Source organism: Chelonoidis abingdonii, chromosome 8 (genome assembly GCF_003597395.2).
Source record: "Chelonoidis abingdonii isolate Lonesome George chromosome 8, CheloAbing_2.0, whole genome shotgun sequence".
Taxonomy (NCBI): domain Eukaryota; kingdom Metazoa; phylum Chordata; order Testudines; family Testudinidae; genus Chelonoidis; species Chelonoidis abingdonii.
In genome coordinates, this window is record NC_133776.1 from 85135649 (window position 1) to 85152974 (window position 17326).

General features: G+C 50.5%; 1 protein-coding gene across 2 annotated transcripts in view; it reads right to left on the reverse strand.

Annotated features, from left to right (window-relative positions):
* Positions 1-17326, reverse strand: part of NEXMIF (neurite extension and migration factor) — a 250744-nt gene that overhangs the window by 12682 nt on the left and 220736 nt on the right. For both annotated transcript variants that reach the window (XM_075068797.1, XM_075068796.1), the window contains one exon: positions 9666-9790. In XM_075068797.1, coding sequence (XP_074924898.1) covers positions 9666-9741 — 76 coding nt within the window. In that variant the 5' untranslated portion in view covers positions 9742-9790. The remainder of the gene's footprint in view (positions 1-9665; positions 9791-17326) is intronic.

Consider the following 17326-nt stretch of genomic DNA (forward strand, 5'->3'; position numbering starts at 1 on the left):
CCCAAAGTAAATTCCTAATGCAGACCAGGCCTCTGTCTGCAGGTGCCTTGAGGAAGAAGTATGGCCAGAGGATCTTCCATTCTATGGATCCATTGATATACAAAAATCTCTAGGGAGAACAGTGGCCTGTGGCTAATATTCCTGCCAACATCCTGCAGTAATGGCCTTAGGAGCACTGCTGAGCCAACAACTCCAGGATGGAGTTGAGGGTTCTGGACCTCAGGGCAGGTCTGCCCTGAAAACTTACATCGGCATAGCTGTGTCTCTGACCTCGCCTCCGATGTAGACAGCCCAAGGTCAACAGAGGAATTCTTCCATCAACATAACTACTGCTTCTTGGGGAGGTGGATTAACTACAGCGACAGGAAAACCCCTACCCCTTTGCCATTGTGAGGGTCTACACTGATGTGCTACAGTGGCACAGCTGCAGCTGTGAAACTCAGTGTAAAACTGGTATGGGATCAGAATCAGGCTCAAAGAGCTTAAGGCAGCTCCACATGATTGGCCGTCTTAAGGGCTGAGCCACTTTTAGCTTTAAAGCCATAAGCAGGTACAGGCAACCTAAAGCTAAAGCGATTCGGCATGCACCCCACCTTCCAAGTAACGCTACCTTTGGGACCCTGTGAAAATGGAAATGTTTTACACACACACAGGCACATTACACTCCACCTTTAAACATGTATCGCTTTAAAGCTACTGAACTAGCTTCCCTGAAACGTGGTTCACTTTTCCTTTTTTAGAGAGGACTAAAAAATAAAACACGGTTACTCACCTTTGTAACTGTTGTTCTTCAAGATGTGTTGCTCATATCCATTCCAGTAGGTGTACGCGCTGCGCGTGCACGTTCGTCGGAAGACTTTTACCCTAGCAACTCCAGCGGGCCGGCAGGTCGCCCCCTAGAGTGACGCCGCCATGGCGGGTAATATATGCATCATCCCTGGACTGCTGGACCAGGGCATAATGGGAAGCAAAGGTGTGCACGGAGGACCAGGTCGCTGCCCTGCAGATTTCCTGGACGGGTACTCGCGCAAGGAACGCCGTCGATGATGCTGGGCTCTAGTAGAGTGCGCAGTTACATGGCCCGAAGGGAGACCGGGCCAGGTCGTAACAGGCCCGTATACAGGACGTCACCCACGAGGAGATCCTCTGCGAGGAGACTGGCAACCCCTTAACTCGCTCAGCTACGGCGACAAAGAGCTGGGTGGATTTACGGAACGGTTTGGTCGCTCTATATAAAAGGCGAGCGCCCTACGCACGTCTAAGGAGTGTAACTGCTGCTCCCTGCGAGACGAATGAGGTTTCGGAAAGAATACGGGTAGGAATATGTCCTGGTTGACATGAAAGGCCGAGACAACTTTGGGGAGAAAGGCGGGTGCGGCCTCAGTTGTACTTTGTCCCGATGGAACACCGTATACGGGGGCTCCACCACGAGGGCGCGCAGCTCTGACACGCGCCTAGCAGAAGTGATGGCCACCAGGAATGCTGTCTTCCAGGACAAGTAGAGGAGGGAACACGTAGCCAGCGGCTCAAACGGGGGGACATAAGACGGGACAACACCAGGTTGAGATCCCAAAGAGGGGGCTGGGTGGCGGACCTGGGGGTAAAGACGCTCCAGCCCTTTAAGGAATCTAGTCACCATCGGGTGTGAGAAGACAGAGCGGCCATCGCTCCCCGGGTGGAAGGTGGAGATAGCCGCTAAGTGAACCGGAGAGAGGATACCGCCAGGCCTTGCTGCTTGAGCGACCAAAGGTAATCGAGGACGATTGGGATGGAAACATCGGTGGGGTGGAAGCGCCTCTCCGCGCACCAGCACGTAAAACGTTTCCATTTGGCTACGTATGTCGCCTCGTAGACGGCTTCCTACTTCCCAGAAGCACCTGCCTCACTGGGAAGAGCAATGCAACTCGGACCTAGTCAGCCACGCAGGAGCCACGCTGAGAGGTGCAGCGACTGAAGGTCCGGGTGACAAAGCCGGCCGTGGTCCTGCGTGATCAGATCCAGGTAAAGGGGCAGGGGAACAGGGTCCGCTACCGACAGGTTCCAGCAGCAGAGAGAACCAATGCTGCCGGGGCCATGCCGGAGCGATCAGAATCAAGCGGGCCCTGTCCCTGCGCACCTTCAGAAGGACCTTGGGGATCAACGGGAACGGAGGGAACGCATAGAAGAGGTGCGTCACCCACGGAATCAGAAAGGCGTCTGCCACCGAGCCCGGCTCGCGACCTTGGAAAGAGCAAAAACATCGGGCACTTCCTGTTCCTGCGGGATGCAAAGAGGTCCATATGGGGATGCCCCCACCTTCGGAAGAGCGCAAGGGCGACGTCCGGGCGAAGGGACCACTCGTGGGAGCAAAAGGACCGGCTGAGACGATCCGCCAGGGTATTCCGAGCCCCGGGAGAAAGGAAGCGACTAGGTGAACCGAGTGGGCTATGCAAAAGTCCCACAACGTCATGGCCTCCCGACAAAGAAGAGGAGATCTCGTTCCGCCCTGCTTGTTCACATAGTATACCGCCGTTGTGTTGTCGATAAAAACCGAAACACAGCGGCCCTGGATCTGCCGATGGAACGCTTGACAAGCAAGGCGGACCGCCCTCAATTCTCGCACGTTGATATGGAGGGCGAGTTCGGGAGGAGACCAGCGACCCTGGGTCCGCAGGGGTACCTAGGTGAGCTCCCCATCCCAAGTCCGACGCGTCCGTCGTCAGGGACAGCGAGGGCTGGGGCGGATGGAACGGAAGCCCTGCACACACGACGGACTGATCCAGCCACCACTGGAGGAGAGAGGACGACGTCCTGGGGAATCGTGATTACTGTATCTAACGGACGCCTGGCCGGACGGAGCTGAGGGATGAGCCAGGACTGGAGGGCCGAGGCGGAGTCGAGCATGCGCCGTAACGAATGTGCAGGCCGCCATGTGGCCCAAGAGTGTCAGGCAAGTACGTATGGAGGTTAGAGGTGCTGCCTGCAGCCTGTGGATGATGGCTGTCAAAGCCTGGAACCGCGACAAGGGAAGAACGGCCCTGGCTATGGTGGAGTCTAGAACTGCGCCGATAAACTCTATCCTCTGAGTAGGGGATAGAGTGGACTTCTCGGCGTTGAGCATCAGGCCTAGACTCGAGAAAAGGCGGCTGACCATGCGGACGTGCGCGAGGACTCGGTCCTCTGAGGGTCCCCGGATAAGCCAGTCGTCGAGGTAGGGAACACATGCACGACTGCGACGAAGAAAGGCGACGACTACGGCCATGCATTTGGTAAACACTCTCGGGGCCGTCGAGAGGCCGAACGGGAGGACCGTGAATTGATAGTGCCGGCCGCCGACAACGAAGCGAAGGAACCTCCGATGGGGCGGGAAGATGGCTATATGGAAATAAGCGTCCTGCATGTCGAGGGCGGCGTACCAGTCTCCGGGATCCAGGGATGGAATAATGGTCCCCAAGGAACCATGCGGAACTTCAACTTGACCAGGTATTTGTTGAGCTCTCGTAGGTCGAGGATGGGTCTGAGACCTCCCTTGGCCTTTGGGATCAGAAAGTAACGGGAGTAAAACCCTTGCCCTTCTCGTTCTCTGGAACCTCCTCTATGGCCCCTTTGTCGAGGAGCGTTCGCACCTCCTGGAGGAGGATCTGCTCGTGAGAGGGGTCCCTGAAGAGGGACGAGGGAGGGGGCGGGAGGGCGGGTACGAAGCAAACTGTAGGTGGTATCCAAGCCGCAGCGTGCGGAGGACCCAGCGGTCTGAAGTAAGCTGGCACCACGCCGGGAGGAAGAACGAAAGACGGTTGGAGAAGGGAGGAGATGGATCCGTGGAAGGAACTGGTACAGCGCCCTCGGGCGCACCTTCAAAACGAGGGCTTCGGCCCGGAGGAAGGCTTGGAGGGACCTTGGCTCTGGCCCCCTGGTTACCCGATTGTCTGCGCCTGCCGTTTCTATTTCGCCGCCTGGCAAAGTCCTGCCTTTGCCTGGGTTGGGGGTAAGGCCTGTGCTGCTGCTGAGGCCTGAATGGTCTACGCTGGGTAACCGGCGTATGCATCCCTAGGGCACGCATAATGACCCTATTATCTTTGAGGCTTTGCAGCCGAGGGTCAGTCTTGTCCGAAAAACAGGCCCTGGCCCTCAAACGGAAGGTCCTGGATGGTATATTGGAGTTCCGGAGGAAGGCCAGAGACCTGAAGCCACGAGATGCGGCGCATAGTGACTCCGGAGGCCAGAGTTCTGGCGGCCGAGTCTGCTGCGTCCAAAGCCGCCTGTAGGGAAGTGCGTGCGACCTTTTTCCCCTCGTCAAGGAGAGCGGCGAAACTCCTGACGAGCGTCTTGTGGGAGGAGCTCCTTAAATTTATCAGCCGCCGCCCAGGTGTTGTACGAGTAGCGGCTGAGCAGAGCTTGCTGGTTGGAGACCCGCAGCTGCAGGGCTCCTGCGGAATAGACCTTGCGGCCAAGCAGGTCCATACGTCTCGCCTCCTTAGACTGGGGGCCGGAGCTTGTTGTCCATGGCGTTCCCTCTCATTCACAGATTGAACGACGAGGGAACACGGGGGCGGTGGACATATAAGTACTCATAGCCCTTCGAAGGGACCATGTATTTACGCTCCACACCCGAGCAGCGGGGGGAACGGAAGCCGGTGACTGCCAGATGGTGGTGGCATTGGCTTGGATGGTCCTTATGAAGGGCAGGGCGACACGAAGTGGGCGCGTCCGCCGAGAGTATGCTCACGACCGGGTCCTCGATCTCGGAGACTTCCTCAGCCTGGATGTTCATATTTTGCGCCACGCGCCTGAGGAGATCCTGGTGTGCCCTGAGGTCCAGTGGGGGGGGACTGGTGGATGTCGTCCCCGCCATCGCCTCATCTGGGGAGGATGACGAGGAGAGACCTGGCAGGAGTGGGTCTGGTGGCGGCTCTGACTGGAGCACTGCTTCTGACTCTTGCGGGAGCTCAGCATCCGGAGGATGGGACGACCGCTCTTCCGTAGGGGATGGAGGAGGGCATGAAGAAGTAGGCTCCGGAGCCCTGTGCTCTGAGACAGACGATCGTGGGGGAATTTGCTGAGAGCCCTGGGCTTGATGATACGCCCAGGGGGTCCAGAAGCCCCACTGCTGCGGACCATGCTCCTGCTGACCCTCGGAAAAGAGGGCAGCGGGTCTTTCAGCTTCTAGGTACACACTGTCTGCCCGCAAAGAGACAGAGCCTTGGCGAGAGAGTCATGGTGGAGCCGAGCGGGAGTGGTACGGGTCCCGCGTTGCAGACGGCGAAGACCTCCTCGGTGCCGGAGATCGGTGCCGTGAGACATACCGGCGCCGCGATCGAGACCGGGACCTGCCACCAGCTCGGTGCCAGGAGGTCGACCGGGATCTGGACCGTCGATGGCGGGAATGACTCCTCGAGTCCTGGTGCCGGTAACGGTGGCTGGAGCCAGAACGGTGCTGGGAGTATCAGGACCAGTGCAAAGACGATCTGCGCCACGAGTACGACCGGTGCCGTCGTGGAGAGTGGTGCCGGGACTGCGAGCGGCGCCGTGAGCGAGACCTCCCTCGAGATCGAGATCGGTGCCGGGATCTTGACCGGTGCCGAGCTGGAGAGTCCAGGGACGGCACTTGCCCTTTGATTGTAGAACCCGCACCGGCGGTGCCGGGGGTTGGGGCAGCACAGGCTCCGTTAAGGTGATGAGATCCCTGGCCGATGAGAAGGTCTCGGGTGTGGACGGGACCATCAGCTCTACCCCAGATCTTGGCGGGAAGCTGGGAGGGATCGGACTCGACGGACCCGCCAGGCCCGGAGTCGACGAAGTCCCTGGCATGGCCAACACAGCCGGCGTCGGCGCCGGGTGCTCCTTTTGGGGCTGTTTAGCTGGGGTAGAGGACGTCGAGGGCCTCTTCCCGTGAGCCGGTGCCGGAGAAAGGCGGTGCCGTGGTGTTTTTGCGGCACCGGAGAGATCCGGTCCCGGAGACGAAGCGGCACTCGGTGCCGAGGACACAGGGTTAAGTGCCGCTTCCATCAGGAGCGTCTTGAGGCGCTGGTCTCGCTCCTTCTTGGTCCTCGGTCTGAAGACCTTGCAAATGCGGCACTTCTCGGAGATGTGCGATTCCCCCAGGCACTTCAAGCAGGTGTCATGGGGATTGCTGGTGGGCATCGGCTTTTTACAGGCCAAGCACGGTTTGAACCCCGGCGAACCAGGAATGAGCCCGGCGCGGGAGAGGGCTAGCGCCCCGAACCCACTAACTATATACACTAGAACTATAAACTACAACTATACTATACTAAGTGAACTGTAATTAAAACTAAAACTAGAACTAGAACAATGAACGAAGAGAAGCTAGGGATGTGGAGGACAGCTATGCCGCGCTCCACAGTTCCAACGACCGACACGGCGGTAAGAAGGAACTGAGGAGCGGGCGGGCCGGGAGGGGTATATGTTACCCGCCATGGCGGCGCCACTCTAGGGGGCTACCTGCCGGCCCGCTGGAGTTGCTAGGGTAAAAGTCTTCTGACGAACGTGCACGTGCGGCGCGTACACCTACTGGAATGGATATGAGCAATCACTCGAAGAAGAACTTTGAGTTCCTCACTTGAGCCATTCTTGAGTTTGAGGGTGCAAACATTTCTACTGGATTATATGGGATTATATACTCATCTTTTGGGCCAGCTCCCTTAACTTTCAAAACAAATGAACAAATTCAGCTCCAACTTAAAAAAAAAAAAATTAACTTTGAGCTGACAGCATGGGAAATTGAGGCCCAAAGGAATATGTCTGCGAAAGTTACAAGGATATGAACAAGAGGAGTTAAAATGACAAGGGGAACTCGGTCTTAAAACATTCACTACCAATTATACAATCTCCATTTCTTAGATCTACACCTGTAAAAATTAGCTTGTCTCCTGTGAGGTGCAAATCCTGAAAAATGGATTTTCCAGGGACTGGATGGTGCTAAAGTCAAGATCATATTCAATTAAAAGGTGTATTTACCCAATGGACTGTAATGGCTTCAATGAACAGGGTGGCTAAGAGCCAAGAAGAGCATTTCAGACTTACCTATGGATTTTCCGGCTTTTGTCACAATTTTTGTCACAATTTTAACATTATTTCAGTATTTTATGATAACATGTTAACTCAAAAGCTGAATGAAAACACAGTAGCCCAAATACTCATCTCTAGCCAAGAAGATTGAAGTATAGCTGCGGAAAGGGAGGGGTGCAAAAGGGGCCTCCTTTGCACTCCCCAAGTTCTCAGACTGCTTCATGCCAGGCCAATCCCTAGCTGTAAATTAGAGCTACCTAAAGGCTACTCTAAATTACACTGGATGCCAGTGTCCCCAACGGGTCAGTAAAGCAGTGAGGGATTGGTAGAATATAGAGAAGCCCTGGCTACCACCAGAATGACCATGCAAACATAAGATTGGCCATACTGGGTCAGACCAATGGTCCATCTAAACCAAAATCCTATCTTCTGACAGTGGCAATGCCAGAGGCTTCAAAGTGAATGAACAGAAAAGGGCAATCATCGAATGATCCATCACGTGTCATCCACTCCCAGCTTCTGGGAGTCAGAAGCTAGTGATACCCAGAGCATGGGATCGCAACCCTAACATCTTGGCTAATAGCCATTGATGGATTTCTCCTCCATGAACTTACTTAATCTTTTTGAACTGTGTTATAGTTTTGGCCTTCACAACATCCCCTGGCAATAAGTTCCACAGGTTGACCCTGACCACCCCTGGAACCTCTGCCCTTGACTGCCCCCTGCCGCCCAATCCAACCCCCACTCTCCTTCCTGACTGCCCCTCTGGGACCCTGCCCCCATTCAACCCCCGTTCCCCACCCTCTGATCACCCCAACCCCTATCCACACCCCGCCCCCTGACCACCACACGCAACTCCCCTGTTCCCTGCCCTCTTACTGCACTGCCTGGAGCACCGGTGGCTGGCGGCGCAGAGCACCAGGACAGGCAGTTGCGCCAGGCTGTGGCTCTGCTGCTGTGCTGCCCGGCCCGGCAAGAGCTCACAGCCCCACCACCCAGAGCATTGTGCTGGCAGCACAGTGAGCTGAGGCTGCGGAGGAGGGGGAACAGCAGGGGAGGGGCCTGGAGTCTCCTGGACCAGGAGCTCAGGAGCCAGGTAGGAAGGTCCCGGGGACCAGATGTGACCCACAGGCTGTAGTTTGCTGATCTCTGGTCTACAACCTCCCTAGGCAATTTATTCCAGTGCTTCACCACCGTGACAGGTGCAAAGTTTTTCCTAATGTCCAACCTGAACCTCCCTTGTTGCAATTTAACCCATTGCTTCTTGTCCTATCCTCAGAGGTTAAGAAAAACTCTTTTTCTTCCTGCTCCTTGTAACAATCTTTTTACATGCTTGAAAACTGTTATCACGTCCCCTCTCAGTCTTCTCTTTTCCAGACTAAACAAACCCACTTTTTTCAACCTTCCCTCACAGGTCATGTTTTCTAGACCTTTAATCATTGTTGCTGCTCTTCTCTGGACTCTCTCCAGTTTGTCCACATCCTTTCTGAAATGTGGCCCCCAGAACTGGACACAATACTCCAGTTAAAGCCTAATCAGCGCAGAGTAGAGCAGATGAATTACTTCTCATGTCTTGGTTACAACACTCCTGTTAATACATCCCAGAATGATGTTCGCTTTTTTTGCAACAGCGTTACACTGTTGACTCATATTTAGCTTGTGATTCACTATGACCGCCAGATCCCTTTCCACAGTACTCCTTCCTAGGCAGTCATTTCCCATTTTGTATGTGTGCAACTGATAGTTCCTTCCTAAATGGAGTACTTTGCACTTGTCCTTATTGAATTTCATCCTGTTTACTTATGACCATTTCTCCTGTTTGTCCAGATCATTTTGAATTATAATCCTATCCTCCAAAGCACTTGCAACCCCTCCCAGTCTGATATCATCCACAAACTTTCTATGCCTTTATCTAAATCATTGATGAAGATATTGAACAGAACCAGATCCAGAACTGATTCCTGCAGGACCCCACTTGTTATGCCCTTCCAGCCTAACTGTGAACCACTGATAACTGCTCTCTGGGAATGGTTTTCCAACCAGTTATGCACCTACCTTATACAAACTCCATCAGTTTTGCAGGCAAGCATAGAACTGAAGAATACTTTTAGTTAGTTATTGCTGTTGAAAGCAACTATGGAGCAGTTGAAAATGACCAAAAACAAAACTAAAAACAGGAAATTTTGGGCATGTTCCTGAAAGATGCCAATTATTTTCCACTGATTTCAATGGGAATTGAAATTACTCAGCAGTTCTCAGGATCATGACTTTACCGGTAGTGTGTGTTTATGCACAGAAGAGGTGCCCAGAATTCTATGTGATCTTGGGACAGCAAGTTGGAGAGGCCATGCTGCCAAAATGGTCACAACAGCATGTGCAATAACAAAAAACAATAAACTAAAAAAAAAAAAATCACAATTCAGATCTGTGTGTGTGGGCATGCACATATGTGTGGGGAAAAAAGCAGCAGCTGTTGCTTAGCGTTTAAAAACTGAAGATTCATAGCTGCAGCAACATATTTGCACAAAATATCCATCTGCCCCACTGCTCTACATTTTGAAGATGTCTGCAAAACTCAGAAATTAAATATGTGAACTAGGAAAATAGGTTGACTTGCTGTTATCACTGCTGCTTCGTGTGCTGTAATTAGGTTTCCTTACCATTTTCTTTCACCCCATTAATCAGGATAGTTTCATGGTCCTCTGAGGCACAATCCTTATCTTGTTGGTCATCCATCAATTTAACCTCTTATTGTTCATTCCATGCCCCGCTGCATCTGGCCAACCTGTACATTTCCAAAAACATAATTACAGTCATTAAAATTCCTGAAATAAGCTCACAGAACTGTGAATAAAAGAAAAAAACGTTACACACACCTACGAACCCTGTTTAGGAGGACAAACACTATTTATTATAACAAAGTAGCTATCATATTTTCACTCTTCTATTCCAAAAGCTCCCCCAATCCAATGTATTTCAATGGAGTTAAAAAGAGATGTCTCCATTTTCTTCCCAAAAGAATAACAAGCATCAGTAACACAATTTCTTTGCATTTGTTGAGGAATTTTTCACTACCCTCAAGAATTTTACTTCAGTGGAAATCCAACTTTCAGTGGCTCCCCAGAGAGGATGACTTGGTTAAAATGCGACTCCCAGCTTATGGACACTGACACCACTCCCAACGCCTCAGTCCATTGCTGTCGCTGCCAAAATGTTTCATTCCGTGGGCCATGGAGCCTAGTAAAAGATCTATTGACATATTTTAATCAAAGAGACTCCTTATATTTTAGTAAAATTTCCCAGTCATAAACTATGTATCATTTAGAGTATTTGCATGTAATTTTAGGAAGATTAACTTTTAAGTATGACAGATGCTCTACATTTTCCAGTTACAGGCTGCTTAATAATGTTTCCTGCCTGTTAAACACGTGTTCAGGAGATACACAGTCTAAAGTAGTAAGTGAGCCAGCTTGACTTCTTTGGAATGGGCCGCTTGCTGCGTGAGGAATCTTTGGTGGGAGGAGTACTGCAGTTTGGTAAGAAGTTTAAACACATCATGGATTGACATTAAACAAATCCATTCTGTCCATCTCTTGTGGTTTTCTGGGTGGAAGAAATGTGCAATGATCATTCATTTCAAATAACCACTGGTTAGGGTTGCCAACTTTCTAATTGCACAAAACCGAACACCCCTGCCCCATCCCTGTCCTGAACCCCCACCTCCTGCCCTGAAACCCCACCCACAACTCACTACATTCCCCCTCCCCTCAGTGGCTCACTCTCCCTCACCTTCACTCACTTTCACTGGGGCAGGGATTTGGGGTGCAGGAGGCGTACAGGCTCTGGGCTGAGGATGAGGCATTTGGGGTACAGGAGGGGGCTCTGGGTTTGGGACAGGGGATGGGGGTGCAGGCTTACCTTGGGTGGCTCCCACTCAGCAGTGCAGCAGGGCTAAGGCAGGCTCCCTACTTATCCTGGCTCTTACAGTTCCCCAGAAGCGGCCAGCAGGTCCAGCTCCTACGTGGAGGTGCGCAAGTGGCTCTGCGCGGCTCTCGCCCGCAAGCACACCCCCACCCCGCTCCCATTGGCCATGAGTCTCAGCCAATGGGAGTGCCGAGCTGGTGCTCAGGGCAAGGGCAGCATGCAGAGCCACGTGACCCCCCTTCTTAGGAGCCAGACCTGCTGACCGCTTCTGGGGCGCAGCATGGTGCTAGGACAGGTAGGGACTGGCCTTCCTTAGACTTGCAGCACTGCTGACTGGACTTTTAACAGCCCAGTTAGCAGTGCTGACCAGAGCTGCCAGGATCCCTTTTCAACTGGGTGTTCCAGTCTAAATCCGGACACCAGGCAACCCTACCACAGGTGAATATAGTTGGATGACTGCACATTTGGCTATCCACACCTCACATATTTGAACTGCTTGCTTGCTCATTTCAAAGCACCACAAATATGTATGTGCGTGTGGATGATCTCACATTCTGATCAGGTACTGGGAATGCTGCACACTGTAATAAATGCTCCTATTTATTTGAATCTGCCATCATCTCTGGTGTGTAGTGGTGATTCTCTAACTTGCACAGTGGCCAGTCGGCACAGGATGGAGAAGCTGAAGCCAGCTCCCTGACAGCTAACCTCCACCCCGTCTGAGTACATTTTTCATTCACACTGCACACCACATTTCTCCAGAAAGAAAACACTGATACAGACACAAAGCACTGGCAAACTTGGACAGCATGATTCCAGGCCTTTTTAAAAAGACACGACTACCACCACTGGGATTTAATTTAGGAGAGTACACAAACCACCATAAGAATGTTTTCTTAAAACGTTCCCGCACCAAAATTCGGAACGTTTCCCCACACGTTTCCTGCAGTTTTGTTCTACATCTTCCCATTGGCCCTACTAATGAGCTGTATGAAAGCTGCAGGCCACTGAATTGAGGGCTAAGATAACAATCTAACATCTGAAACTGATTCTCCTATTTAAACTTTCTGTCAATTATTCTCCAAATCATATCATCAAAAAAATCCAGAATGTGCTTTTCTTTCTGTTTTGTAAACCAAGGGGATGTTCAGCAAGTCTTATGTGGACTGGTATTCCTGGAGTGGAGGTAGCTGACTCCAAAGACAGAATATGGACAGACATGAAAGCAATATTCCCAGAGGTGAAAGTAAGCCGGTATGCCCCAGTACAGCGTACTGGAAAGAGCCGGTGCGCTGTACCAGGGAGGATCGGCTTCCCCTGGCAGCAATCTAAAGGGCTTGGGGCTCCCAGCAGCAGCTGGAACCCCACGCCCTTTAAAATTGTCCCCAGACACCATTACAGCCCCGGGCCCTTTAACTTGCTGCCAGAGCACCGCCACTGCTACCCCAGGGTTCCGGGGATGATTTAAAGTGCCCAGGGTGGTAGTGGCAGCTGGAGCCCCCGACCCTTTAAATCACTGCCCAAGCCCCCGTCTGCTGCTGCTACCCCAGGGCTCCGGCAGCACCGCTCGGGTGATGATTTAAAGGGCTCAGGGCTCCCATTGCTACTACCCTCTGGGGCCCTTTAAATCGCCTCCCGAACCCTGCTGCGGGAGCCCTGGGGTAACAGCAGCAGGGCTCTGGCGGTGATTTAAAGGGCCAGGGGCACCCAGCTGCTGCCACTGCAGCGGAGCCCCGGGCCCTTTAAAGCTCCGCCAGAGGCCGGGGCCCCCTCTGATGGTGATTTAAAGTGCCTGGGGCTCCACTGCGGTATTAGCAGCTGGAGTCCCGCGCCCTTTAAATCATCCCCGGGCCTCCCAGCCACCTCTGCAGCTGGTAGCTCCGAGGGTGATTTTTTAAAGGGCCCGGGTCTCCTAGCTGCTGCTACCACAGCCCCAGCCCCAGGCCCTTTAAATTCTGATTTAAAGCACATGGGTATTTAAAGGCCCCACCTCTTCCGGTTGAGGCCCCGCCCTCTTCTAAGGACTCTGGAGTACTGGTAAGTCCTTTAAGTTACTTTCACCCCTGAATATTCCTGAGGTCAAGTTCTGTTGGACAGGCTCAGTGTTACTGTCTCACAAAGAATGTTCTCTAAATAGTATTCATCTCTCACAGCCTCTCTCTGTCCTATAGGCAATAATGATACTGCAATGTATATAGAATCTTACAGTGTAGAAAAATCCTTTGATCAGTTTCCTTCAAGGAAGCACTTGTTCCTTTTCCTACAAACTTAACAGAAAGCATGGCTAAAATCTACATTTACTTATTCTGCAGGGGCTGAAATCAAATCTAGGGCAGAGGAAGAAACACCCCCAAATTACAAGACTGAAATATCTGGACTATTTTCTACATTTGTCACCTACCAGGTAATCTGAAGGCCTAAAGTGCTAGCTGTGTTATGAGTTACTATACATGTGGAGCCTGATTCTGCTCCCACTAGCATTAGTTTTACACTGGTGAAACTCCATTGACTTCAACTGAAATCCTACTGAGTTATGCATGTGAGAGAGCAGAATCTGTCCATTTGCTTAATGCCTCATGAAGATGCCACAGTTTATTTTGCTTCTTTTCTACTAGACTCAGTGAGGCACTTGTTTTCCCAAGTGCAGCGCCTGAGTGTCCTTGACAGATATACACATGGAGAGGACTACTGCCCTCTTGGACTGGGACGGTCAGCTACTTCTTTGCTCCAAGGCTCCAGTGTCCCACCAGGGGAAATGGGCAGGCTAGTGGCACAAGCAGACATGCCAGGGCAAAGGAAGCACCTCTTTTCCAGCCAGCTCTTGGTCCCACAGTGATTCACCAGAAACGTATGAGATTGCTTGGGATTATGTGATGTTGGCTGTGGAAACCCCAGTTCTGCTGGGAGTCCTTGGATGTTGATTGGGCGGGAGGCCGCCCGGTGTTAGAGCTGGTTCATGGGCAAAAGACCTCTGCACAGATGGCCCTGATCTCTTGTAGATCTTTGAGGATTCTCCAGGTTCACTGCTGGACCCTGAGGCCTGTTCCACAAAGGGCAAAACCTGCTCTCTCAAATGACTGACTAGGGACAAATAATGCAATGAGATCTTTGGAGAGATTTCTCCCTCCTCCTGCCGAGGCCCCTCCAGCAGGTTTTACAATGGGAGGGGGCGTGATCTGGCTCACAGTATTTTCAGGCACAGCAGTGCTGGTTTCAGGGATGTCTTGCAAGTGCGTACAGTGGATGAAGATAAAGAAAACCAGTAGCCATGTCATCTAGCATCTGGCTGCTGATATATATGTCCACAGCTCGATGCGGATCTCCTGACTCAACTTTCCCATGTGCCAGCATTATCCTCTGAGGCCAAATACATCTCCAAGCATGGAAAAATCCATCCTGTAAAATAAATATTCTACTGTGGGTATGAACTGCCTGGAAAATGGAAATTGATCTACAGCTATCAAATCAACTTTATAACTAGAGATAAGATACACATACCTATATACACACAGAGGCCAATAGTAGGTAGGTAGATGATGGGGTGGTGATAGCTCCATAGTTAAGGCTGCAACAGGGTTTTAGTTTAAAGCTGAATATATGGAGAGTCAGTAGCCCTCAGATAAGACCCAGCATAGCAATTCCAATATTCAAATACCTATTAAAGTGTCCACTGCTTGTGTTTGTTGTGGATGGCGAGGGTTGCAAGAGACACAGTAGCCAAAATTGAGGGAAATCTTTTTTATGGAGAGGAGGACAAAAAAACACCACCATGGGAGACCCGATTTTCTGCAACAGAGCTGTAAATAAGTGCAAATGTTGGAGTGAGGTTTGTATGTGCAGTTAGGTCTTAGAGAAAAGCTCCAGAGAAATTAATTACATGTCAGAGCCTCTGACAGGACTTACAAGAATTAGGATACTTTTGAATGAAAACATATACTTTAAGAAACACACCAAGTAAATGTCTCTAAGATATTTATACACTGTAAAGTAACAGAGCAAGAGAGCCCAGGTTTCCCCACAGTAAAAACAGACACAGCACACACTATGTTCTCATTAACAACAAAGTCTTCCCTCTTCTTGGAGTGCTGTATTCATTAGGCCTTTCACAGAATAAAAAAAACACGAATTGCAAAGCTCTCTCTAGCTAGGGCTCTAGGGCAGGTGCTTCTTCCGCAGGCATCAAACTGTAGCAAGTGAAAAAAGAAATAAAGCAGTCCAAAATATAGATACATTTCCTTCCCAGCTATGAGGGCTGGAGTCCTTCTCCTAGACTTTCCCTTCCTAAGCAAAGTCAGCATATTTTATACCTCCTGCTAGGTTGGCTGAAAGGGTAGCAAGGGCCACCTGCCAAGCAAATCAAACTTCAAACCCCTTTGCTGGATCTGGAGATGTTCCCGTGGAAGAAACAGGATACTGATTTCTCTTCGGAGAGCATCTTGGGGCAATCAGCTACCAACCCTGAACTCCAAAGTAACCTTGTATTCAAAGAACCAGTATACTCAGTCCCAGACATACAAACTGAATAACCTTATTTTCCTTCTAATTTCTAAGGCTGTCAAAATGATCCTTCAACTACTTCAAGTATTCTACTTGATCCTTGATATTTATAATAAACTGATATCTTATGTGTGGCTATATTTAATATTTTCATTGCCAATAGACAGGAGATCTCAGTCTGTCATTTGTTCCATTCCAGAGTACCTTAAAATGCCTAGTATAAAAGAATCCACTCCTAACAGAGGTGGAAGAAATAACAATGGATGCCCTGGAACTGGAAGTACTTCTGCTTGCTTTATTTTACCAATGGTGTTGGCTTTATTTATAACAGAGGTACCCACATTTTCCCCAGCAACTTGCCAGGAACCAGAGGACCCAATAAAATCGAACAGATTGCACCCCTCTCATCTTTAATAAGATGATTCAGACTGCAGAAAACACAGGTTGCAACATCCAATTTAGCCCAGCCATTCAGATCAGGATGAACACAGTGTACTAGGAACACCAATCTCTGTAGCCAGCATATCTGTGTTAAAGCTTCGTCCAGCCATAGGCTGCATGGTAGAGCACCATAAGCCACCTTTTAGCTACCTGATACACAACTTTGAATTGCAGTGATTCTGGAGCATGAAGACAACCTTATAAAGCAGGAGAGCTGTTTATGTGTAAAGTTGCTATACTTTTGTGACTCATGATTTGATATAATTTTCGTTACATGATCACGTAGCATTTCTCAAATAATACAATATCCTACTTGTTCCCTATAACCTTAGGCACACAGAAAGCATCTTGCAGCAGTGTGCATGCCAGACAAACAGAACCCACAAGAATCTTGTATAGGAAACGCATACAATATTCATCAGATTATGCATACTTTCAACCCAGAGAAAGCGCTTCAATTTAGATGACATAGTTGGGCCAACAGAATTTACAGGGAAGGTAGCTTCACAGTCTTATCCCCTGAACTAAATCCGAAGAAGGCTATGCAGCTGACTGAAAATTCCTTTGCGATCAGGTATGTAAGGTAAATTCATGGATGCTAACAAAATGATTAAAATCCACACCTTAGAGCAGAAGTGGCCAACCTGAGCCTGAGAAGGAGCCAGAATTTACGGATGTGCATTGCCAAAGAGCCACAGTAACATGTCAGTGTCTCCCACCCACCAGCAGCACCACCAATCAGCACCTAACTTTCCATCTCCGCGCCTCCCGCCCGCCGCGATTAGCTGTTTTGTGGTGTGCAGGAGGCTCGGGGGGAGGGAGGAGGAGCAGCAAGAGCACGGCAGACTCAGGGAAAGGGCTGGGGGCTTTGAGGGAAGGAGTGGAGTGGGGCCGGGGCCTGGGGCAGAACAGTGAGCACCCTGTAGCACACTGGAAAGTTGGCGCCTGTAGCTCCAGCACCAGAGTTGGTGCCTATGCAAGGAGCCGCATATTAACCTCTAATGAGCCGCATGTGGCTCCGGAGCCACAGGTTGGCTACCCCTGCCTTAGAGAGAAGAGAATTTATCATATCTTATAAAAACTAAGTCAATAAAGATCAGATGCTATACATTTTTATGTAATGATGCAGAAAAATGTTGCTTTATTTGAGGAAATAGTGTGCAATTGTGTAATTAAAAACATAGAGCTTGTCTATATGAACATATAGTTCACGGCAAGCTGGGATGAATTAGCTTAAAACTGGACTAGATCAAAGCAAACTAATGAACTGTTAATGTGCATCAGCAGGATCCACATGGACAGTTAGTCCACGCCAAGCTAGTGAGAGCCAGGGTACGTCTACACTGCACGATTATTTCGAAGTAGCTTAAACCGATATTACAAAACAGATCTAATAAAATCGGTTTAGCGCGTCCACAGTGGGATCACGAAATCGATTGTTTGCGTCCATGGTCCAAAG